General features: G+C 43.0%; 1 protein-coding gene across 1 annotated transcript; it reads right to left on the minus strand.

Annotated features, from left to right (window-relative positions):
- Positions 1-638: 638 nt before the first annotated feature.
- Positions 639-14,557, minus strand: EIF1AX (eukaryotic translation initiation factor 1A X-linked). Its single transcript, XM_075263583.1, has 7 exons — positions 14,334-14,557; positions 9,124-9,207; positions 7,931-8,034; positions 6,055-6,105; positions 4,274-4,355; positions 4,086-4,177; positions 639-2,456 (listed from the first exon to the last, which is right to left on the minus strand). The coding sequence occupies exons 1-7, from the start codon at positions 14,347-14,349 to the stop codon at positions 2,451-2,453; spliced, it is 435 nt and encodes a 144-aa protein (XP_075119684.1). The 5' UTR covers positions 14,350-14,557; the 3' UTR covers positions 639-2,450.
- Between the last annotated feature and the right edge of the window lie 10,141 nt (positions 14,558-24,698).

Consider the following 24,698-nt stretch of genomic DNA (forward strand, 5'->3'; position numbering starts at 1 on the left):
AGCCAGCCATCTCTTGCTGCTCAATCTCCTGCAAAAGAATAGAGTTGGTCACGTACCCCAGTTTGAGCAGGTGCAGAAGAGACAGTTTCAGCATCTCTGGCTGCCCTCCGCAAACATAATGAATGGTGCTTTGGGGTACTGTGGTGTTGATTAAAAATAAAGCTTTACTAGCACTAGTAAGCTTTATTACTCCTCAGATAATCCTTTAAGGCCCCATGTGGTGTCATACATGGCAACGTATCGTGGTTCTTCCCGCAGCACCTTAGACCTCTGCAAACTTTGTTTCAATTTTACCTTTGGAAGAATCGGTTTTGGAAATTGCTGCTGTTCGTAATACGGTTTTTACCGCAAAGTGGCCATGGGATTTGTTAGAAACCCATCCACTTTACTCTGATTGTAAAATGCCATGATTTTTGCTGCGGCGTTTCCGTTGCGGGCAAATCACGTCGTCTACGCCATGTGGGGCCCTGGCCTTTTTTGAATAATTTGGTTATCCATTTCTTCCCGCACTCCTATACCTGAGATCATACCACCGTGAAGACTCTTGACAGCAAAGTCGAGTTGTGTCTGCACCTCAACCTACAGACACATCCATATGTGAACTATAAGTGTAAAAGAACTCAGAGCTACTCCAAATATACTCACAAATCTTTATTATCTTTTCAGAGGTTTTATTTCCCATTCATAAGTTGCATGGCATCTTTCCATAATATATTGGGTAAATCAAGCGAGATTAGGAAACATAGGCCTTTTAAGTCTCACATATCATCCTGTACACAATTCAGTTCACATACTATACAATATAATGCAGCCCAAGAGGAGCTTGCACACCAAAGAGGTCAAGGGAAGAATGACATAATAGATATATTACCCATTCATTTTAGTCTTTAGCATACACATGGGCTCAATGAAAACCAATGACACTGGAGACCATTTGTATGCTACAGCTCTAAATACAATTCTTTGCTTCATCGTGTTACATAGAGGAAAGGCTGAACAGTTAAACTCCCCCAACAACGCATTCTGACACCCCCCAGATTCCCAATCGACACACAGGACGCGATGGCTCGGCCAATCACTGGCCACATTGTTGATGTGCCTTGGCCAGTAATTGGTTGACTGTCGATTCCTGTGTGTTGAGACCAGACCAAGAAGTAAAGACCAGCAGGGAAACTGGCATGGCGGTGTTGAAACTTGCGCCGCTGTCCGCCCTTTGAGTTTCTGTCCTAATCCCCAGAAAAACTGCATAGGGGACAGCTTGCCAGCGGTCACTGTAAAAACTCCTTCATTTGAATGGGTTTTTAAAGCAAACCGCCGGAGTCCTTATGCAGCCTCTCTGCAGTGAAACCATTTTTAATGGACGGACACAAAGTCGTACATGCAGGACTTTGTGTCCATGCAAAGAAAACGGTTTCATCGTGGAGAGGCTGCATATGAACACCAGCGGTTTGCTTTAAAAACCCATTCAAAGTGACCGCTGGCAAGCCGTCCCATATGTAGTTTTTCTGGAGTTTAGGACAGAAACCCAAAGGAAGGACAGCAGCGCAAGTGCAAACGTCGCATAAGCAGTGAGGAATCAGTAAGGCGACTACGACTGCTTTGAAGGTTTTAATACCCATTCAATGCCTCTTTTCCCTGTAAGCCAACCGGTTGTAAGATGTACTTTTCTCCTTTTTGTGTGCAAACCATCTAATGCATGGTAAAAGCACTTTCTGTATAGTAAAAAATATTTATATAGCTCTTAAAAACACAAGAGAAACATATGGTTAGGCATTTATTTGCGGACAGAAAAAAAAATACAAATTTGGAATTAAAAAAAAAAAAAAAAAAAAAAGAAAGCTATAGATGAATGCCAGGGGATATTCAGTAGGTAGGCCTCTTCTAGTATTTCACCAATGCAGTTACTATAGTGGCAATAAATTCATTTCGCACAACAGTTTAAAAAATTTGCCAAAGAGCAGCACTGAAGCGGATGAACGGCGGAGTCTGCTCGTCACAAGATGGAGAAAACTCATGGAAAAAAACAGGAGAAGCTTCGGTCACCACCTAGATTGTTACCTGAAACACCACAGCCAAAAATACACCAAAGCGACCAGTGGAGAGACCGAACATCCTACCTAAGCTAACTTTAAAAGAGTGGATTCTGCGCGGATAACCATGATAAGTTACAAAAAAAAACAAAACAAAAAAACACAACATAAAAATGATAACTCGTAGGCTGTAAATTACCATCTTTTATGGGCAAAGGATATTTCTCAGATCAGGTGTTCCAGAACATCCAGTATTGTTGACCTCTACTGAAAGAATATAAATACTTTAAAACTAAAAATAATTTTTTTTTTATTGGCGCCAAAGGAGAGCATCATCTCAACGGGAGGACTTCACTCAAATCAAAAACATCAAAACTAGAACAATCTGCAGCAATTGGAATGGAAAAGACGTCCCCAAGATCAGATCTGCGAAACCAAGCACAAGGTCAAAATGACTTTAAAAAATATTTCCTTTAAGTCATACAAAAATAACAGATGCAAAACTGAACATGCAGTTACGTGGTGAGGTCTGATTAGACACTGGGTCTCACCACAAGAGGACTCGGCTACTTTTGGGTAGAGTACCTACCGATGGGAAATCACTGACTGTTAGACATGCCTGAACAGCTCATTTAGGCTGAGGACTCACGTTGAATAAAAGCAGCTTTTTTTGCTGCAAATTTTCCTGCAGTATGTATTTACTTTTTTAAACCAAAGTCAGTAGTGGGTTGAGCAGAAGGAAGAAGTATAAGAGCTCTCTTTATATTCCCTTTTCTTATACCCACTCCTAGGATTGGCTCAAAAAAACAAAACACCGCAAAATCTGCCTTAGGCTGGTTGCAGACTACCGTGGCCGCGTTCAGTGTGCTATCCATGTATTTCACAGATGGCACGCTGACCCGTTCTTTTCTATGGGCCTGTACACACAACTGTGAATTTCACTGTCCCATGTGTGGGCCGACAGTCCGGGCCGCAAAATATAGAACAGATCCTATTCCTGTCCTGGACATCATATTTCACATGATGTATTAGACTGTACATATCAGGTTGTTTGTGGTGTATATTATGGAATCTCACTAAGTTTATTTGTATTTTAGCGACTCAGACACGCCAGGTCTACAGTGACATCACTTGATACTATTATTGTTCATTGTGAATATCACAAATACCTGACTTGTTGCACCAGCAATCCCTAGGAATATGCAGTAGCTTTTTCTTACAGATTTATTTGGCCTAGCACCCCAACTACATGTATCCATCTCCATGAATCTTGAGTGCAACACCATTATCCTTTTATTAATATTTTTTTGTTAGTGTTGGGGGTTGTTCAGGTTATTAAGTATATTACAAAAATCTTCACCAAACTCCCTTTTAATAAGAAATAACGCTCAAATTCTCCTTAGTGACTCTCTCTGAGCTGCTACCAGGGAAATCCCAACACATTTGCCAATATGTAGACATGCAGCATTTGTCAAAGCGGGATGGGGATTTCAAATAATTGTAGCTAGGATTTTATTCAACCTACAAAAATGGTTCTGGTATCATATGAAAGCTAAGATTCTTGAAATACTGCAGAATTAGTTATAAAATATCCTGAGATATCACTAGTTAAAAAATAGTGTTGGGAACTTGAGCAATATATGCAGCAAATCATTCTGGTGGGGTTTCAACCTATGGAACTGCCACCAATCCTGAAAACGAAGGTGACATCATTGCGATCACTTCACTTTTAGTACTGCCGGGGTCCTCTAAGGCTGAGGATCATCCATATGATAAAGTGATGGCATAATTGTGTGTTATAAAATTGTAATAACCCCCAACTGTGTTATACTGAGCCAGTGTAAGCCAGACCCTCACTCATGTTCTGCCGAATCGTGGTGTGCCATAAACACCACAAAGCAGTCCAGTCCACAGGTAACTCTAGCTTGTGGTCTTCTGCAAGCTTTGGGAGATCAGTCACAAGGCAGTGACCACAACTAAGCAATATTATACTTAAATCCCAAGTCAGCAATGAGTCACAACATTATTTCCACAAGAATATAATAAGGCACTTACATCATCAATATCTTCATCATCATCTCCAATGTCATCAAATTGGATTTCATCATCGTCACCAGGGCCAAATGTGTCCGTTTCATTAATTTTAGCTAAAAAGATAAAAACATAAGAAGAAAGTCTTAGAAATCCATTTCAGTGACCAAGTACACTCCATGAGACATGAATGATGTGGCTCTTCTTCTTACCATGCTCTGGAAGTTCACCGTATGCCTTCAGACTTCTGGCTTCATCTGCATTATACTTTAGGATAACATCTGCTTTATTGTCCTGGGGGGGGGGGGGGGGGAACAAAAACAAAGCTATTAATGCTCACTGCTGAATACCATTACAGTAGTAAAAATATGCAAATAGATGTCAACGTTATTTTGCATCCGCTATAAAATAGTGATTTATGTAACTGGACAAACGTCTCTGATAGTAGATTTTATTACCGTAACGCTATTGTATTTTTGTATGTATATCTGCATCTATTATCAAGGCAGACATCACACTTGGATGTGCCAGAAAATTCCTTTATTGAGCACCGCTTGTGTAAATAGTGGAGCTCTACTACTTGCACAAGCGGTGTTCAATAAAGGAATTTCTGGCACATCCAAGTGTGACGTCTACCTTCATAATACTGATCAAGGGTTGGGACCCTACGTCCACACTAAGCGGTCAACAACTGTATCCCTCCATACTATATATGAAGGTATGTATTCTTATGGCTTTAAAAAAAAAAAAAAAAAAGCAGCATTAAGACACCAGTGGAATGACAATTTCCAAAGGTCTATTTGTGCTAAACTTATTACACACTTGCACTTTTTTGTAAATAAGACACATGGAAATAAACCTCAAAAAAATATGCGTGTACCTAAAAAACGAGCAAATAATAAACCCCACATGTATGTTTTAGACACTTTTTGGGGTTGGACTGCTGTGAATAAAGGTGGGTCATGTAGGGGATTGTAGGGTTATAGGTTGGACTTGATGGACTAATGTCTTTATCCAACCTCATCTACTATGTAACGATGTAATTTATACGGAGTTCTAAGAACGGCGAAGTAAAAGAGAGGAGCTGTTTTATCCACAACACCCATAAAAGTAAGCAGAGAGTCACCCTCAGGACCAGAGTCACTGACCCCTGCACATGAGATTGTTGTGGGTCCTATAAAACATTTACGGCTTAACTATGTATATGCCATACACAATTCAGATAGGAACCCTCTTACTTCCAGAAGTTGCTGTATTATTTAACTAAGCCAAAAAGTTTACACGGCGGTGAATGAGATGAGAGAATCTGTACAGTATTTACAAAAGGTGAATCTCATGGAAAACACTGACTGCAGCCTTTATATGAAGTTTTCATGGCCTCCAGCTCACACATAGCATTAATGGACCAAAGCAATGTCTTGTAAACAGCTACAGTCTCTCTGAAAATTGTAATAAAAGTATACGAAACTCAACATCAAGAACTTTCTATCAATCTGAGCATTCACTGTTCTTTGCAGTACTAGGAAAAGCACTTAAAAGGGTTGTCCAGGCAAAAATGGAAAACCCGTTAATTCATACTCCCCTTTTCATGGTGCTTTGGTGCCTCCATGTGTGATCCGGTCTTGTTAGTCCCATGTTGACGTGTGGTTGAAGTACCAACCATACTTGACCGCTGAGGCCAATCAGCGGCCTCAGCGAAAGGCATGCATCTTCCTGAGACCACTGATTAATGCTGGCTAGCGGCCACATGACCACTGAGGCCAGTCAGCAGCTTCAGAGGAACTCAGGAAGAGACCAGCGAGAAGCCACCGGAGCAGAAGAACTAAACCATGCTGTGAGGACACTGAAGTATAGGGGACAAACGAGTATGTTATTTTGTTTTTTTCCCCTCCCTCAGCTATAAAATAAAATAATGCCTGGACAACCTCTTTAACTAGGTGACTAAGAAGCAACTTTCTTTTCTAACGTAAGGGAAAGTAAAAGGAATACAAACCTGATAGTCTCGTAAGCCGACCAATATAATGTCTGACGTGTTTATCCACACCTGATCAGGACAAATAAAAAAAAGTGTAAGTGTTTACATCAAAAGCAGTAGTAATAACAGTATATAGCAAATGTCATTTCATATAGTAAGCCTATAAAACAATTAATCCTCAACCCTAAGCACTATAAATGTTTGCCATCACACCTTATAATCCTTCCATCTCCACATGTAAGGGTATGTTCACACGGAGGGAAAGGTCGCGGAAACCTTTTCCACCACGTGAACATTCTGTGCTGCTCGCCACGATGGAATGACGATGCAGCATCCCACTCCTGTGTAGGCCCAAATGAATGGGCCTACACTGGAGCATGTCTCCAGCCGCGAAAGCCGCGGGAAGAAGGGGCATGTCACTTCTTTTTTCCCCCTACTAGCTAGCAGAAAAAAAGTGAGCGGCTCCCATTGAAATCAAAGGGAGCCGTTTTCGGCAGCGGATTTTGAGGAGGATTCCGCTTCAAAATCCACTGCCCAAAAACTCAGTATGAACTAAGCCTTAGTGAACAGGACTGCTCCCAGGCATGTGCAGGAGCTCTGGATCTATCATGTAATGCTGCCCCCTCACTAGTCTAGCATAGGGAAACTTTCCTTTGCATCTAGCAGAGTCAGGAGCTGCACCACATCCTGTAACTAGAGGTTGACCAGAAATTTTTACCAATCACAGATAAAGCCAGGGAAGGTGTAACATTTATAATAAAAAAATAAAAAAAAAAATCACATCTCTCCCCAGCGCTGCAGTATCCACCGCCACTATCCGTTCGGACGTATTGCAGTGTCTTTGCCGACGTAAGTCTTGGAGACCACTGATTGGCTGGAAAAGAAACCACACGCATACACACACACACACGGGCCCCCCTCCAGCGGCCACTGATTGTAACACCTGCCAGCTGGTTGCTATGGGTCAGTCATCTATAACTTCATGATATAAATGAATTGTCAGCCATGTAAATTCATGAAGGGCTGGTCCCTCAGAGCTGGGCTTCATATTCTGGATCAGCCTCTATGACAGGGACACAACTGGTGGAGCATGGCTGCCAGCTGTCCTGACCCCTGCATCCAGGCCTTTCAATAGGACAGTAGTCAGGAGAAAGCTGTCCACTAAGCTCCGATACTTTACATCAGCAGCATCAGGGATTGGCAATCGTCTATACCGCCTGCTTATGTGCGGGCACGACTGCTGATCCCCGATGTAAAGTATCAGGAACACAGCGGTCCAAAGATGAATCCTTCTCCTGATCACTTACTTTTAATTGTTTGTGGATCACACAGAGAGACTACACTATGTAGAACATGCAGGAGCATTATTACTGTGTGTGGGGCAACAGTAGGGTTGGGCAATTAAGATCCAAATCAAAATCTCATTAATTGAACATTCTACCTCTACTACAATTAATGAACGATTATTTTAGGACTCTGTTTTTGCATTCCACTGTATATTGGTCTTGGTTACGCACATCAACAATCCTGACTGGATAGCGTAGATGGGACACAGTTATTAACATTTCCTTTAACCAATGGAAGTGATAGGATAGAATCGATGCAAGCAAAAAAAAAAAAAAAAAAAAAAAAAAATGTAGGCAAGTTCACAATGATAAATTGAGCCGACTTTCAATTAATTGCCCAACTCTAAGCAAACTATCACTAATGGTGACCAAACTATCACTAATATGGCTTTATACTGTGCGAGGGGCACTAACATCCAATTACCTGAACCTGTGGACAAACTACATTTCCCATGATTCATCTGCCTGCTCTCACTCTCTGTGTACCGCTCCCTTCTCCACCGAGTACCCCTGGCTTTATGACATTCATTTTGTGAAGAAATTCTTACCTTTTTTCGTAGTTTTCCTCTGATATGACATAACCTCTTGACCCCATCGAAACACATAGCTTCCAGTCTGCCATTGCCCAACATCTTTATCACTTGTGCGTATTCTGTAGGGACAAACATTTAGCATATACATAATTAGTAAGGCCCCAAATCTTATATTTCACTTTTGTTTCCTCCACAGAACGTTGAAATTTCTAAACTGGTATTAGAAAAGGTAAACCAAGTCTCAAGGCCTATTGACATTTCTGAGATAAGTTTCCAAAGTACACAAGGACTAGAAAATGCTGAAATCATAAACCAATAGTCTTAGTCACATTTGCAGGCATTGAATATATTTATAGTAATGCTATACTTCACACATTCACAGTCCAAGCAGCAGCTACAGAATGTGAATTTATTCTCTATGTAACCTCCAGGAGATTCACTGCAGAAATGATTTTTTTTTTTTTTAAATGTGCATTATATCTTTATTGTTAAACAACCTGGTTGAAAATATTTGCAACTGCAGCTTTAATGTACAACAAAACAAACCGACCATTAAAGAGAGTCTATCATTGGCTAGATCGTGGTTTTAAATAAGCAAATCATTACATAGCCTTTAGAAAGGTTATTCTAGGCATATCTGTCATTCATTGATCCTCGCAGTGGTTTTTTTAAAATTAACCCCGTTTTCTTGATATGCTAATTGCTTTTCACGGAGCACTGCAATCTTTCTCACTGTTTCCCAAGCACCGCAGTGTCATCAGCCGCCTACGTTTCTCACCGCCCCCTTCTTTACAGAAGATCCCTCCTCCTACAGTTTTTCACGGCTTCCTTCAGAGCAGCTAGTCACGTACAGCGCATGTGTGAGATTTTAATCACGCTGTACGTGGCTAGCTGCACTAAAGGAAGCAGTAAACAACTGTAGGAGGAGGAATCATCTGTAAAGAAGGGGTTGGTAAGAAGCGGAGGAGCTCGGGGAACAGGGATAAGGCCTCCAGTGCTCCCTGAAGAGTAATTAGCATATCAAGAAAGCTGGGTTAATTAATAAACATCTGTGAGGATCAATGAATGACAAGTATGCCTAGAATAGTCTTTCTAAAGGCTATGTAAAGATATGCTTATTTAAAAAACCAATATAGCCAATGACAGACTCCTTTTAAGATACTTTAAAGGTATAGTCAGACAAATGAGATCTTAGAAGAACGCCTTACCTTGCCCATCCTCTTTAAATACCAGTTCTCTTTTTTCAGACTCGTTTTCATTCTTACCACGTCTTCTGTTTTTGCCTCCCTTACCTATAAGGGAAAAAGGAAATGTATTAGTCGGGGGCGACAAAGTATTTACATGCATGTGGCTAGGTGCAACAATATGGTGGAAATCTAACATACAGTATATGACCATCAGTTTCCCAATGGTGGAGGCAGTGTGCACACAGAAGAAGAATTAATCCTATAAGGGACCGTTCAGATGCAAGAATTTGTCGCTGATTTGGGGGTGTTCTGCCTCTCATTGTAGCAGGATGCTGAAAAAAAATAAATATCCCGCTTGCTCTGGCTGCAGATGCCGCAGCTTGAGACTCCCTGCCTAATAGTCCCATTCATCTGGAAAGTTGTGACTGAACGCTGGTGCTCTGCAGTAGCTGGCGGCTGGAAAATGTGACGGAAAACGAAGAGAAATTAATTTTCCACCATTTATACAGCCCCTTAGAAACACAATTATAGGGAGAATCCACTTTGTAATATTGATGGCCTATCCTTAAGATCGTTTATCAATATTACAACTGAGAGGCAGATCCCGGCAGGAATCTGAGGGAAAAAAAATAATAAAACAAAGTAATAATAATTGGAGATGAGTGAGTAGTAGTCGATCGAATACCATTATAGTCTATGGGAAAAAACGGGAATATTGTTCCGGTTTCCTTGGACACATTGGATCCTCCAAGTTCAGGAAGTAGCGGGACGAGGAGCACGAGGAGGTTTTCAATGGAATTTTCCTGCGTGGTATCCGACCTATACGAGTATTCGATCGAATACTATTCGCTCATCTCTAATAATAATAATAATAATAATAATTAGCATCCCGCTCTATCTTGATGCAGAATTTCTCTTCACTTTCTGCTGTGTGAACTTAACCTAAGAGACAAGAATCAGTAAGCTGCGTATTAGAGACATTACTATTTTTGACAGGGTCCGTTTTCCTACCACTTCCATTCTTTAGCTTACTGCCCACTATATACTCTCCACCCTATTCATATCTTCAATGGGTCCTGATGCTGAATGTTTGCTGACATGATAACACAATATTACCCCATCTACTTAGTGGATTTTTGAAACATTCATGGGTTGCAAACGGGTGAAAAATGTGTGATCACATCTAAATGTACATAAAAGAGGAACCAAGTCACATCTACTGTATTTGCCATGATGAAAAGCAGCACTGATCTAGTAAGGCAAACAAAGCAACTATTGTGGCCATTATTGTCATTTACTCTAGAAAGTGCTCAGTCACTTGTTAGAAACGCTGAGCGCACAACAACCCGATCACAGCGGTATGTGGCCATTTCATGTCAGCAGTCGTAATGGCCTCCATCCTTGGGTGACGTGGAATAACCAGGAGTACTTCATAAACCTTGTACAAGCACATGTAGGCTTATCACATGACATCTAGCATGAAAATTAGATTCCTAACTTTTAAGTTTTAGTAGCTTTTTTTTTGTTGTAACAATCCACTAAAGACCAATAAACCAGTCAAAATACTGCCCCAGCATGCCTCTGTATACAAACTGAGCTATTACATACAGCAGATAAAAGGTACGCCCACATATGCCATACCTGCCAACTCGGAGTGTCCAGGAAACGCCCAAAATAACAGGTGTGACCAGCCCTTTACATACCTACGGCACTAGAAATGGGGAATGGATGATCTGAAACGATGGCAGCTATGACATACACCAGCCCAATGGACAGGCGCCTTTGTCAGGACAGCAGGGGAATATTAAATCCATATTAAAAACTTACATGCCGTGTGAAAGTAACCTCATTTGTTTTGTCTTGGCAGATTACATGACAAGAGAACTGTTCTGAGAAACAGGCCTATGGCTGACCCAGTTTCTGTTAGAAACAGATGTGCTGCCTAATTTCCAAAAATGTGGAGTGAAAGCGGGCTACTATGCTGCACGTTATGGCCCAGCATTTGTGGAAGCTGCAGAAGGAGAAGTGTCAAACGCTGCGATTTACGATTCCCAGTAAAAGGGATGAGATTTAGTCACATTCGCACATCACATAAAATAATGTTGTGCATAACGCACTTGTGTGTTTTTTACAATGTTGAATTACTGTATTTCCCTATAAAGATGTGGGGACATTAAAAATTCAGCTGAATTTTTTTTTTTTTTTTTAACAGGAGGAAATCCGCCTCTTACCTTGTACACAGATTATATCAGTAGGATCAGCTGATCAGTGTGGGTTCCTGTTGTCAGGTCCCTAGCAATAGAATATTAACCCCTTAAAGAGGACACTTCATGTCCTCCTGTACGTGCGGTTTTATATATCAAAAACCGACAGTGCGCTGAATTCAGCTGGAGATATCGGTACTATTAGTTTCGGCACCAATCTCTGTCCACTGTCAGAAGGGCGTTCCTGATATTCTAACTCCTGTTCCTCACAACTTAACGTGATCACTGGACGGTAGGGAACGCTCCCTCTAACAGTACAGGGCAATGGACAACTCCAGTCAGGGTGGGAGTTTCTCACAGCCCAGCTAGACTGTCAGGACGCCCTTCTAACAGTGGGCAGAGATTGGTGCCGAAACTAACGACACCAACATCTCCATCACAAGGACACAAAACTGGAAAGCTGTCGACTTTCCAGCGGTATATAAAACCGCATTTGAAGGAGGACATGAAAGGTCTTCTTTAAAAGAAGTTTTCTAAGGGAAAAATACTGAGGATCTATACTTCATATCTCTACAGGTCTGACACCCCAAATTTCCACCAATCTGTTTAAGGAGGGAGCAGTGTTCCAATGGGCAAGTCTATTCATGACCTACCAAGCACAGCCATGTACATCGGTATAGCAGCCAATCCCTATTCACCTGAATGGGACTTGTCGGTATATTCTATTATACCATATGCAGGCTATTTTTTAAACACATAAATGTAATCTCAGAGGATCAGTCGCAAACGTTCAGGCCAGGGCGACTTTAATTAATGGGGAGCTCTGATAGGTAATAATAGAATATCATGTGAATATGTAGGACAATATGCTGGTATACAGAAACGTAAAGTAAATCATCAAATATTAAGCGATGATATATGATAAAACTCACAGAGGGGGTGTGGGGAATAGAATATAGCGTATTATATAATTGTCCTACATATTTACATGATATTCTAGGACTACCTATCCGAGCTCCCCATTCACAAAGGTCACCCTGACCAAGACATTTGGGATGTTCTCTGATTCCAATTATGTCATAAAAGAAATTTCCTGGACATGGTTTATATGAAATATGTAATATATTGACAAGACTTGTGAGTATCGTGGATTTTTCCTCATTGATGAATCGTTGTCACCGACGTGACGGGCACCACCCCCTACAGACAGTGGGCTGTACAATTTCAGCATACCTGTGGAAGAAAAGTGGCAATAACCCCAGTGCCGACCCCCACCAATGTTATATTAACGACTGTTCCTATGGATAGGTCATCAGTATTTAATAGGACTGTCCAGAGATTTAATGGTAACCTGATACCACTATTCTGCCTCCTAAACCATGGGCAGCATGGTGGCTCAGCCTTGCAGCACTGAAGTCCTAGGTTCAAATCCTGCCAAGGACAATATCTGCAAGGAGTTTGTATGCTCTCCCCATGTTTGTGTGGGTTTCCTCTGGGTACTCCCGTTTCCTCCCACACACCAAAGACCTACTAATAGGGAATGTAGATTGTGAGCCCTGTATGGGACAGTGACTGACAATATCTGTAAAGTGTTGCGGAATATGGTGGTGCTATATAAGTAAGCATAATAAATAATAAATCATCCTGTGGCATCTCCCCTGTCTGGCTAATATTACAGCAATTATTATATAACGTATACAAGTATTATTTATCTGCAAGGAGTTTGTATGTTCTCCCCGTGTTTGTGTGGATTTCCTCCCATTCTACAAAGACATACTGATAGGGTAAAATGTACAGTGATCCCTATATGGGGCTCACCATCTACATTTAACAAAAAAAAAAAATTATAAAAGTATTTTTAATTCATTATGCAAATGAGTATTTTGCATCTCCCCTATCCTCTGTGACATCAGCAACACCGGCAGATGAAATCCTTCATCTCCAGTCTAAAACCTCCGACTTCCGATCAGCACTGCACATGTGCCAGGTGCTCTGTTCCCTTTACGTTTAACTTCCTCTGGTGGTTTATTCATGCAACCAAGTTCTGACGCCATGTCATGTGATCAGAACCAGCCCATAACCCCTGGGTTGCTCCACCCCCTCCCTTCTCATTTCACAAGCATTATGAAGGCTGATAAATAAAAGCCACCCTCAATAGTACAGGTAATACCTATGCAAACAGGAGAGGAATAAATGGGGGGAAAGGGTTTGGTTCCAATCATGTGACCTGGAATCAACATGAAGAAGCGGTCGTGTAAGAGAAGGTAAATTTAGCCAACCCCTTTGAAGGCGTTTTCCACCCCCAAATGCATATTCTATACTGATAACATACCCAGAGGATAGATCATCACTGTGTGATCTGTGGGGGTCCAGCACGCAGACCCCGCACACATCAGCCTGTGGAGCGGATGGGAAGGGCACACAGCTGTTAATGTCTCGGGACCACTGCTATACAGAGGACAGGGCTGAAGATCGGACGCTCACAGATCATATACTGACTTATTAGTTTGTTTACTTATATAGTGTAATCATATTACACAGCGATATATATATATATATATATATATATGTGTGTCACTTTCCCCCAAGAAGGGCTCACACTCTAGATTAGCCATCAGTATGTCTTAGCAGCACCCAGAGGAAACCTCACACAAACCTGCAGAAAACAAGGCTCCTTACAGATGTTCTGGATTCAACCCTGACAAAAATCCCTTTAAACTCTCAAAATACCCTTCAGAGTAAATAGTCTGGGTTTGCTGGTGCAGTGGTAAGTGCGAAGCTACTGTCCGCGGGTATCAGCCATTCCCAGCAGGCAGGATTACTACCAGGAAAGGCATCTGCCCCCTGATCGCTGCCATCTTGTCCTGTATGGGCCACAGTCCTATGTGTAAGTACTGGGCAGTCCCGCGGCCCACACATGGCTCCCAGCACACAGCACTCTCTACCAGCCATGTGTACTGCGCCCCCTACCCTTGTAGTTACCCCCTAACAATACGCCCTACGCAGCCACCAGTGTCTGGGCCTCACCTTTATTTTTAGGCATGGTGTAGAGTACAGGCTGGCTCCGTCCGTGTAGAAGTTGAGTTCAGGGCCGCGGATGAGCTCTGGGTACGGGGATGATAGACGAGCGCTCTGCTTGCCGGTGCTCGGGGGATAACGATACACGGCACCGTGTAGTGTCTTTGCTTGTTCTCCCGCGTGCGTAAGGAACCGGCGTGCACAGCCGTAAGAGAGAGCGTCCTCACGTCGGAAGCAACGAGGAAAGAACAGACTGACGTCAGCAGCGTGACGCAAACTCCAGCCAATTGGAAGAGCGCTTCGGAATTTTTTTTTTTTTTCAAAATAACTTTATTGGTTGGACTAACAATAGAACGTGGATGAGCTCTGGAGATGAGCAGTGTGAGGTGGTTCGTGTGCATGTGCTCAGATAGTGGAGGCAGCATACATGTCTTCTAAATGTCTTCAGTACTGGAGCTCTCACTTCTGTCTACTGTGATGGAGGAGGAGATTAATAATGTGGGGGCAGATGGAGGGGACATTATAATGTGGGGTTAGCTGGAGGAGGACATTAAGCTGTGGGAGCAGCTGGAGAGGGACATTATAATGTGGAGGTAGCTGGAGGGAGACACTATTATGTGGGTGCAGTTGGAGGGGACATTAAGCTGTGGGTTCACCAGGAGAGGGACTTTATACTGTGGGAGCAACTGGAGGGAAACATTATAATGTGGTGGCATTTCATAGAAAGGCTAGTTCACACAGGGCCAAGGAGGCCGATTTTGACAGCAGATTTCGCCTCCAAATCCGCCTCCATACAATGGTGGTCTATGGAGACCGCCCGGCTTCTTTTTTTTTATGCCGCAAGCAACCTCCGGAGTCAGCCCGTTCATTTGAGCCGACTCTGGAGGGGGAATCTGCGACGGTCGTGGCAGGCGGGTTTTGACCCAAGAGTGACGTGACTCCCTGCGTCACCCTCGGTGCCAAAATCCACCCCGTGTGAATGAGCCCTTAGGGTGACTGTGTGGACACAAAAAGAAATGGATGGAAATAGGTGGAGTCAAAGTGGAAGTGGGTGGGGCTAAATTCACAGCTAGCGCAGAGCACATGAAACACTTCACACAGCATCTACTTACCTTGAAATCATTATAGTTTGTGCAATTTGATGGCTTAATGTTTGTGTGACAAATTGTTCTTTATAATTGTACCACTTATTATTCTGTACAATGTATTAGGAAGCTGTAAAAAAAAAATCAAGATGTGTTGGAATTGGGGAAAAAGTGCATTTGTGTGACTTTACAGACTTCGTTTGTACCGTGTTCACTCTGCAGTTAATATGACATGTCACCTGTATTTTATGTTTTGGTACAATTCTATGTATAATAAATTTATATTGATGTAACTACATCAAACTAACAGAAATACAAAACTTTGTCCTTTAGGCCTGGTCCCTACCGGACGGAAACGCCGTGGGAAAAATTGCAGCGTTTTACAGTACAGGCAAAGTGGATGGGATTCAAGCAAATCCCATGCCCACTTTGCAGCAAAAACTGCGGTGCGGACACGCTGCAATTTTCAAAATGGCACGGTTTTGGGAATCGCAGCATGTCAATTATATCTACAGAAATGCCAGCGATTTCCCCATAGATATAATTGTAACAGAAGGTCTGCAGAGGAAAACCCTGCAAACTTTCTGTTTACAGCGCTGAACAACAGCGATGTGTTGCCGCCGTGTGTTTTTTTTTGGCTGCGGGTCATTCCTTGGGGCCTTAACGTAAGGGTATCTTTGTTTTTTTTTTTTTCTTTTGTGGGGCTAGCTGTACTTTTTAATTATACCATTATAGGGAATGTCTATTGCTTCGATCACGTTTATTCTAATTTTTTTTGTTTTGTTTTTTAATGTAGATTGTGAGCCCCATATAGGAATCACAATGTACATTTTTCTCTATCAGTATGTCTTTGGAGTATGGGAGAAAATCCACGCAAACAAGGGGGGAACATACAAACTCTTTGCAGATGTTGTCTCTGGCAGGATTTGCGCCCAGGACTCCAGTGCTGCCAGGCTGCAGTGCTAACTACTGAGCCACCATGTTGATCCCCTTTTATTCTAATTTTTATCAGAGGAGAAACAGCTGCTCAGCACTTCTAATTTATTTATTTTTCCCTTTCTGGAGTTAAATGTCCGGTAAAATTATTTTCAGAAGTTTGTAGACTGGGTGCTTTTGTACACTACACAGGGATACCTAATGTGTATGTATTTCAAAATAATTTTTTACTTCCGTGTTTGTGTGTGTGTATGTGTATATATATTGTATTAGTCATCCTAAGGGGCTTGAACTTTCAATCTTTTGACTGCAGGTCCTATAGCCTGAAATACAACTGACACCGCCCTCCTGACAGTACTGAGACTAAACAGCATATCAGGGACCAAAACTACCAATGGCGCTGAGCGGTGAGGAACGCCCCCTCCCCTACTCCTGACAGTACTAGTCCATAGACGAGCACTGAGGGGGGCATTCCTCACCTCTCAGCCTCATCGCTAGGCGGTAAGGAACGCCCCCCCTCTTACAGTACTAGTGCATTGCTCAGGTATAAGAGTATTGGCTGGAAACTACTGATATATATTATCCATGTGTAACACATTAATAGTAGCTTTGCTGGCTGTATCCTAACGTATACCAAGCTCCTGTAACTATATACTGCATCCTGCAGTTCTGTTCATTCTGAGGGGTAGGAAGGATGCCACATGATCCAGTCAATGGAGACTGCCTCACAAATGGCACGTTACTACTGCCATTTTGTGCAGAGGGCGCTGCTGAGGCCTGTGACTACCGCGATCACCTTACACACACAGACATCACTGCACAGAGGGGCTGAGGAGAAGATGGAGAACCTAGGAGAGGAAGGAATAGTTTTTTGGGGGGGGTTTGGCCCCTGCAAAATTTTATCTAACATTGGGGTTGGGGTTGTAGACCGCTTTAGTCTACAGTGATGTCTTTTGCCATCAGTGTAGAAGAGGACAGTGATCACTCCTACTAAAAGAATGAACTGTAACAGACCGCTCTGGATCTTAGAACAGACTCATGCACTTCAGCTACAATAAGAGGTTCCTCTGATCCTCTTGTTTGACCCTTTCATAACTCAAGTCTATGACTGCACATGATCAAAGTGGAGGCCACCTGTCAATCACATCACGGGGTTTCTTTGCCTACTAAACTCAGTTTGTTAATGTAAATAATTGGTTAGTTCCTTTACAGCCCCGTTACTATTTTCTATGACCTTCTTTAGCAGATATTTATATAGTGCTCCATCACCAATTATATTTATTGTTATAATTAATAAGTTCTTTATATGAAATGTATTCAGACAAAACCACTACAAATGTTTTATATTTTTTTATTTAGGGGAAGGCGCAAGACGCTACCTTCTGATGGTCCATGGTCAATGGGAGAAGATGCCTGATGCTACTTTCTGGTGGTCCACAGCCAGAGGGAGAAGATGCCTGATGCTACTTTCTGAGGGTCCATGGCTGGAGGGAGAAGACGCAAGATGCAACCTTCTGTTGGGCTATGTCCAGTGGGAGAAGGCGCAAGATGCAATGTTCTAGTGGTCCATTGCCTGTTGGAGAAGGGGCAAGATGCAACTATCTGGTGGTCCATTGCCTTTGGGAGAAGGCGCAAGACACTACCTTCTTTCAGTCCATGGCCGGTGGGATAAGGCGCAAGACGCAAGCTTCTAATGGTCCATGGCTGTTGGGAAAGGTGAAAGACACTTCCTTCTTGGAGTGCATAGCCGGTAGGAGAAGATCAGGTCACTGCCTTCTTTCATTTCACATCCTGTAAATGAAGGAGTAACCACTTCCATCTGTCAGTCTACATCCAGTATTGTTTGGTTTTGCCACCACATTATAGATGATTTGTCCAGATGGTTACATAGTAAATATGGTTGAATAGGTCCTACATTTTAAGCTAATAATAACTTGCTATGTTGATCAAGAGGAAGGCGAAAATACCCCCGAGGACTAAGTATTGGTTTGTCCTCATTTTAAGGGGGAAAAAAAAATCGTTCCTGACCCCAAATGTGGTGATCAGAATGAATTCCTGGATATTTGCTGCTAGATTCCACATGGACATTAAGTCGTGGAAGCTTGGTAGAGTCGCGCCAAATCAGTGACTAAATGTTCATTCCACTAGGTTGTAAAATCAGCCGATTACTCCTGTAAGAAGAGGAATACACATGTCTAAGGCTGGGTTCACACGGAGTATTCTGGCTCGTCATTTGGTACGTAGCCGCAAAATCACGGCTGCAAAATAGCGCCGCGTATACGGTACCGGCTCCCATTGAAAACAATGGGAGCGTATACGGCCCGCAAATCCTCCCGCGGCGTCTACGTACCAAATGACGAGCCAGAATACTCCGTGTGAACCCGGCCTTAGACTCAGCTATCCACCTATATATATGTATAACTGTGGGGTGGGGAGTGGTAAAAACAGTTCTCACAAAATGCATCATTTTTTAATCTTGTTCCAGTTGTTTAATCCCATAACATGACTACAGCTGATGGGACCTGTCAGCTATCCTGTGAGGTGCAGTGAAGGGCCCTATAGGTGCTGACACTTCTTTTATAGCCAGAACATATGTAATGAATGCATAGGACCTGAATAATGTGGCATATTCCAAATGTGTGTCCTCCCAATATATAATTCCTCCGGCCCTGGACCTATATATGTCAATGAACAACTTAAACAGACTCACCAGCTCATTGTCTTGCAGGAGTTAAGGCGTCTTCAGGTGCTTTGGTGCTACTTACAGGAAGGCATTGTGATCCAGCGCTGTCCAGATAGTTTTTGCGGTCTTTATGGTGCTTCAGCCTCTAGGTCTTACCCCTGGATCATATTAGGGGTTTTCAGGGTCCTCTGTGTTTTCCCTCAGACAAATGGAGACACCTTCTTGGGACAATGAGAGGAGAAAGAACATTTATCATCAGAAACTCTTGTATGAATATAGATCTATTTTATATGTCGAATGGGATTTTTTATTTTATGACCAAATCCTCGACTGAAACATTTCTGGAGCTCGTGAGACATTTCACAGAGAATTTACTTACCTGGAAATCTCTATAATATGTCAGATTGTACAGTGTCAGGCCGATGAATCCCATCCATTCCACCACCATGACTGTCATAGAGAAGATCTGCAGAAGATAAAGGGAGAGAACAGAGGATGTTACTGCCCGAATTTACTCCCAGTCTCTCTATTATATAATGAGATAGGAACCTTTGGTGGACATGTCATCCTTCTATGTTACTTTTATACAGGATACAGATGGATTACACAAGATGGTGTAAAGTGAAGTAAACTCACCTCCATATAGTGATCAGGCCACAGTCTGAGATTAATGCCGACCATACACACAGCAACTGGAAGGAAGTCTTAAGAACAGTCACAGAATTATTATAGTGTTTCCTATACTATGTCCATTCTATACTGCTATGGAGTCACCCGGGAGCAGATAATCTCCATGCTATCCAACACACATGTTACTTTACCAGTGTACTAAAGAAGGACACAGATCAGCAGGTCTATATGGTCAGTAAGGTTACTGCCAGTCTAAGGGTGCATTCACATGATGTATTTTGGCTCGTAATCTGGCACGTCTACGCCGCAGGAGCTTTTCCGGCCTGTATACACTCCCATTGATTTTAATGGGAGCCAGGATCATATACACGGCGCTATTATGCGGCCGCAAAATCACGGCCGCAAAATAGCGCCGCGTATACGATTGTGTGAATGCACCCTAACATGGCACATTTGCTGACTGCTGACACATCTCTTGTACAGGCATATGGATTGACACAAGTTGTAAAAGGCACAAAGGGAAAATACCATTCCTGCAGCGCTATTATGGACGGTATGACCGGTCTTTGCCCACAAAGAAACAAATATATAAATGTCATCAATGGAGTTATTACATAGAATTCATGTCAGCAGGAGAAAAACAGTTAAGTATAATTGTATAGGGACATAAAGGTATTGATTTATTTTATATATATATATATATATATATATATATATATTAGAGGGAGGACCCGGCTTCGCACGGGTATATTACATTTTATGTTTGTGTAGTGGCCCCATAAGAAATGTCCAATTTTGCACTGGTGTATTTTGTATGTGGTTTGTGTGCATGTCCATAAGCGTCATGTGATTATGTGTATCTCATTTTGGATATCAGTGAAAAAACCTGTGATCAGTTGTTATGGATACCTGTAGTAAAGCTGTATCTAATCCTTCCCCGTGTAGTACTGTGTTTAGACGCAAGTATCTAATCCTTGTTGGTGTGGTACTGTGTGCAGATGCACATATCTAATCCTCCGGCGTGTGGTACTGTGTGCAGATGTGTGTATCTAATCCTCCCCCGTGTGGTATTGTGTGAAGAGGCACGTATCTAATCCTCCGGTAAGTGAAACTGTGTGCAGACGTACATATCTAATCTTACAGCATGTGGTACTATGTGCAGACGCGCGTATCTAATCCTCTGGTGTGTAGTACTGTGTGCAGGCAGGTGTATCTAATCCTCTGGCTTGTGGTACTGTGTGCAGATGCGCATATCTAATCCTCCCGTGTGGTACTGTGTGCAGATGCACATATGTAATCCTCTGGCATGTGGTACTGTGTGCAGATGCGCGTATCTAATCCTCCCCCGTGTGGTACTGTGTGCAGACAGGTGTATCTAATCCTCTGGCTTGTGGTACTGTGTGCAGATGCGCGTATCTAATCCTCCCCCGTGTGGTACTGTGTGCTGAGACGTGTATCTAATTCTCTGGCTTGTGGTACTGTGTGCAGAGGCATGTATCTAATCCTCCCCCGTGTGGTACTGTGTGCAGACACACATATCTAATCCTCCCCTGTGTGGTATTGTGTGAAGAGGCGCATATTTAATCCTACGGCATGTGGAACTGTGTGTAGATGTGCATATCTTATGCTCTGGTGTGTGGAACTGTGTGCAGATGCGTGTATCCAATCCTTTGGCATGTGGTACTTTGTGCAGATGCATGTATCCAATCCCCCGGCGTGTGGTACTTTGTGCAGACGCGTGTATCTAATCCTTCGGCATGTGGAACTGTGTGCAGAAGCGCATATTTAATCCTCTGGTTTGTGGGACTGTGTGCAGACGCGTGTATCTAATCCTTTGGTGTGTGATACTGTGTGCTGATCTGTGTATCTAATTCTCTGATGCGTGTATCTCAGTTTGGATATCAGTGTTGGGTTGTGTATGTGGAGTGACCGTGTGTATTGCAGTTGGAATATGAGTGAAAGACTTGCAGGTTTGTATTGGCTAAGGGGGGCATTGTGTTTGGAATGCTGTATCTCAGCAACGGTACGTCCGAGCGAGTTGGAGTCTCGTCTTAAACCTTCCCGGATACCTGAAGTATCTCTGTACCAAATTTGGTGAAGATTGGTCCAGTCGTTTGGTTCGCATTAGAGAACAGACAGACAGACAGATAGACGGACAGACAGACAGACAGAAATTCATTTTTATAATATAGGGAGATATATATATATATACTAGAGGGAGGACCCGGCTTCGCACGGGTATATTACATTTTATGTTTGTGTAGTGGCCCCATAAGAATTGTCCAATTTTGCACTGGTGTATTTTGTATGCTGTTTGTGTGTATGTCCATAAGCGTCATGTGATTATGTGTATCTCATTTTGGATGTCAGTGAAAAACCTGTGATCAGTTGTTATGGATACCTGGAGTAAAGCTGTATCTAATCCTTCCCCGTGTAGTACTGTGTTTAGATGCAAGTATCCAATCCTTGTTGGTGTGGTACTGTGTGCAGATGCACATATCTAATCCTCCCCGTGTGGTATTGTGTGAAGAGGCGCGTATCTAATCCTCCAGTAAGTGAAACTGTGTGCAGACGCGCATATCTAATGACTCTGGCGTGCGGTACCGTGTGCAGATGCGCGTATCTAATACTCTGGCATGTGGTACTGTGTGCAGATGCACGTATCTAAACCTCCCCTGTGGTATTGTGTGAAAAGGCGCGTATCTAATCCTACGGCATGTGGAACTGTGTGTAGACGTGGGTATCTAATCCTACGGCATGTGGTACTGTGTGCAGACGTGCGTATCTAATCCTACGGAATTTGGTACTGTGTGCAGACGCGCTTATATTATCCTCTGGCGTGTGGTACTGTGTGCAGACACACGTATTTAATCCTCCCCCGTGTGGTAATGTGTGAAGAGGCGCGTATCTAATCCTCCCCCGTGTGGTACTGTGTGTAAACACGCGTATCTAATCCTCCCCTGTGTGATACTGTGTGCTGAGACGCGTATCTAATTCTCTGGCTTGTGGTACTGTGTGCAGAGGCATGTATCTAATCCTCCAAAGTGTGGTATTGTGTGAAGAGGCGCGTATCTAATCCTCTGGCGTGTGGAACTATGATTAGACGCGCGTATCTAATCCTACTGCATATGATACTGTCTGCAGACGCGTGTATCTAATCCTATGGCGTGTACAACTGTGTGCAGACGCGCGTATCTAATCCTCTGGAATGTGGAGCTGTGTGTAGACGCGTGTATCTAATCCTATGGCATGTGGTACTCTGTGCAGACGCGTGTATCTAATCCTATGGCGTGTACAAATGTGTGTAGACGCATGTATCTAATGCTCTGGAGTGTGGAACTGTGTGTAGACGCCTGTATCTAATCCTTCGGCATGTGGAACCGTGTGCAGACGCGTGTATCAAATCCTTCAGTGTGTGGAACTGTGTGCAGAAATGCGTATTTAATCCTCTGGTGTGTGGGACTGTGTGGAGACCCGTGTATCTAATCCTCTGGCGTGTGATACTGTGTGCTGATCTGTGTATCTAATCCTCTGGAGTGTGGAACTGTGTGTAGACGCCTGTATCTAATGCTTCGGCATGTGGAACCGTGTGCAGGCGCACGTATCTAATCCTATGGCATGTGGTACTGTGTGCAGAAGTGCGTATTTAATCCTCTGGTGTGTGGGACTGTGTGCAGACCCGTGTATCTAATCCTATGGCGTGTACAACTATGTGAAGACACGTGTATCTAATCCTCCCCTGTATGGTATTGTGTGAAGAGGCGCGTATCTAATCCTACGGCGTGTGGAACTGTGTGTAGACGCGCGTATCCAATCCCCCGGCATGTGGTACTGTGTGCAGATGCGCATATCTAATCCTGTGGCATGTGGTACTGTGTGTAGACGCGCGTATCTAATCCTCCCCCATGTGGTACTGTGTGCAGACGTGCATATCTAATCCTTTGGCGTGTGGAGCTATGTGTAGACGCGCGTATCTAATCCTACTGCATGTGGTACTGTGTGCAGACGTGTGTATCTAATCCTATGGCATGTACAACTGTGTGCAGATGCGTGTATCTAATCCTCTGGAATGTGGAACTGTGTGCAGACGCGCATATCTAATCCTCTGGAATGTGGAACTGTGTGCAGACGCGTGTATCTAATCCTATGGCGTGTACAAATGTGTGCAGACGCACGTATCTAATCCTCTGGAGTGTGGAACTGTGTGTAGACGCCTGTATCTAATCCTTTGGCATGTGAAACCGTGTGCAAATGCACATATCAAATCCTTCAGTGTGCAGAAATGCGTATTTAATCCTCTGGTGTGTGGGACTGTGTGCAGACCCGTGTATCTAATCCTCTGGCATGTGATACTGTGTGCTGATCTGTGTATCTAATCCTCTGATGCGTGTATCTCAGTTTGGATATCAGTGTTGTATTGTGCATGTGGAGTGACCGTGTGTATTGCAGTTGGAATGTGAGTGAAAGACTTGCAGGTTTGTATTGGCTAAGGGGGGGGGGCACTGTATTTGGAATGCTGTATCTCAGCAACGGTACGTCCGAGCGAGTTGGAGTCTTGTCTTAAACCTTCCCGGATACCTGAAGTATCTCTGTACCAAATTTGGTGAAGATCGGTCCAGTCGTTTGGTTCGCATTAGAGTACAGACAGACGGACAGACAGACAGACAGACAAGAATTCATTTTTATAAGATAGGAAGATATATATATATATATATATTTATTTATACACACAGTATATATATATGTATAGTCACCAGGGAGCGCCACTGTCATGTATATTCCATTGGACACAAGGGAAAACTAATGAATAATGTACCATATATACTCGAGTATAAGCCGACCCAAATATAAGCCGAGGTCCCTAATTTTACCACAAAAAACTGGGAAAACTTATTGACTCGAGTATAAGCCTGGGGGGGGGGGGGGGATGCAGCAGCTACTGGAAATTTTCAAAAATTAAAATGGTCGGAGTTTTCGGGTGCAGTAGTTGCTGGTTGATGGGGAAGGGGAGGGGGTGTCTTGGTTGTCTGTCTGCCCCTT

This window comes from Leptodactylus fuscus, chromosome 2 (genome assembly GCF_031893055.1).
Source record: "Leptodactylus fuscus isolate aLepFus1 chromosome 2, aLepFus1.hap2, whole genome shotgun sequence".
Taxonomy (NCBI): Eukaryota; Metazoa; Chordata; class Amphibia; order Anura; family Leptodactylidae; genus Leptodactylus; species Leptodactylus fuscus.

Bases quoted from the DNA above. Each gene is read 5' to 3' on its own strand.
- EIF1AX (XM_075263583.1), bottom strand. The intron at 4,356-6,054 runs GTTTGTATTCCT...CCCCCCCCCCAG, and splicing joins TCGGCTTACGAGACTATCAG to GACAATAAAGCAGATGTTAT. The intron at 4,178-4,273 runs GTAAGAAGAAGA...TTATCTTTTTAG, and splicing joins CGGTGAACTTCCAGAGCATG to CTAAAATTAATGAAACGGAC.